The sequence below is a fragment of the Sphaeroforma arctica genome (genome assembly GCF_001186125.1).
Source record: "Sphaeroforma arctica JP610 unplaced genomic scaffold supercont1.401, whole genome shotgun sequence".
Lineage (NCBI taxonomy): Eukaryota > Ichthyosporea > Ichthyophonida > Sphaeroforma > Sphaeroforma arctica.
Window position 1 is genome coordinate 48,791 of NW_014040157.1, and position 1,713 is coordinate 50,503.

The window sequence follows — 1,713 nt, forward strand, 5'->3', positions numbered from 1 at the left end:
GACCGTACCTAACCCTACCTACCTACTAGTATACTACTGTAGATATAGTTAGTATAGTAGTATATATATATATATATATATATATATATATATATATATATATATCTGTGTGTGCTTGTCGAGAGAGTACGTGTTTTGTTTGTCTTATGTCTATGAATTTGTACCTCTGAACCATACTTGTATGCCATCTTATTGTGTGTGCGTGAGTGCATCCTGTGTTTGCATGTGGGAGTGTGTTTGTACAATTTTACTTCTGAACCATACATTATAAGCTTGTAAGCACGTGTACGTTTTTGTAGAGGACTTGCTTCTGACTGTAATTGATGTTTGTGTCTGGGTCCGTGCATTCAGATGTGTTTTTATGTCAATTGTGCCTCTAACTAATACGTTGTGTCGTTGTATCTGTATGTGCTCGTGTGTAGAATACGTGTTGCGTCTGTGCATTTGTTGTATGTGTGACTGAAGTTAAGTTTGTGTCTGTTTCTGTATGCTTTAGCGTGCTCGAATTTATATATATATATATATATATATCGTATCTGTGATGAGAATCTGTGGTGAGAATCTGTGTGCTTCAACGTATGTTTCCGTATTCGGCTTAGACCCTTCTTTCTATAGCACCCCTCCCAGCTGTAGCTTGCACGTTGTGCATGTATTGACCCACATCACAAACCTTTTATTTGATTGCTGCTTTGCAGGGCACCCCTCGATTGAGAGAGGTGGGTTCTCAGACGGGATAATAGCATGTTAGTAGAAGACTCCCAAGATCAAACAGTAGCCAGGGCTTTGAAACCCTTAAAACCACTTTAGATGAAGGTCCATCAGGCACTCATTTCTATTTGCCTTCCCTTTTCTTATAGGCTCCCGCGGCCAGTGTATCCGCCATTGAGAACGACGACCAGATTGTGTAGTGTATACATATATTTATATATATATATGGGTCATTGTATATATATATATATATATATATATATATGTATGTATATAAAGAATCGATCCCGTTCCTGTGCGAGTGCCCGATCTGTCGCTGGTCACCAAGTAGCCGGCGAATCGGCGAGTCCAACCACCGATATACCATGGGTCGTGCGCAAGCTTGGCGCAGCTATGTGTACAGAGGTTGTTTGTATGTACATGTACAAGATACGTACGCAGTAGGTAGAAACTGTGCTTTCTCTAGTATAGAGGTACGACAGAGCTTGACTGTGCACTTATATACAGCAACACATGGGGCAGGCTGACAGCTCGTGTGTGTGTGTGAGTGCTCGTGTGTCTGTGCGCGTGTACCCCTGCGTCTCTGAGGTACGTCATAGTTGCTCAGAAGGAGGCTGTGGCATGGACAGATGCGGCTCGGGTGTCACTCACCAGGTGCTATTTATAGAACGACGGGGAAAACTGTCCTGTTGCGCGTGCCTCTACACACTGTGCATGGCGCACTATGGGGATGGTTGAAGGTGCTTATATGGCATGGGTGAAGGTACTTATATGGCATCGGAATGGGCCTCATTCATATGCTGTCAACAAGTATATATATATACTATAGCTACTATACGTAGTATATATACTTCAGCTACTGTACGTATGTAGTCGAGTGTACCAGCCCTCCAGGGGGGCTATGGATTTGTAATAAAAAGATGTTTGTTAGGGGGAGAATGAGGGGAAGGGCAGAAAAAGTCAAAATTGGAAACGAACCCGAAAAATAACAAAAGATGATCATAA

The 1,713-nt window shown here is 42.2% G+C and overlaps 1 protein-coding gene across 1 annotated transcript in view; it reads left to right on the top strand.

Moving 5' to 3' along the window:
• Positions 1-908, top strand: part of SARC_05910 (hypothetical protein) — a gene marked incomplete at both ends in the record, with an annotated part of 4,402 nt that extends 3,494 nt beyond the window's left edge. The window contains one exon of the mRNA XM_014300215.1: positions 858-908. Coding sequence (XP_014155690.1) covers positions 858-908 — 51 coding nt within the window. The remainder of the gene's footprint in view (positions 1-857) is intronic.
• Between the last annotated feature and the right edge of the window lie 805 nt (positions 909-1,713).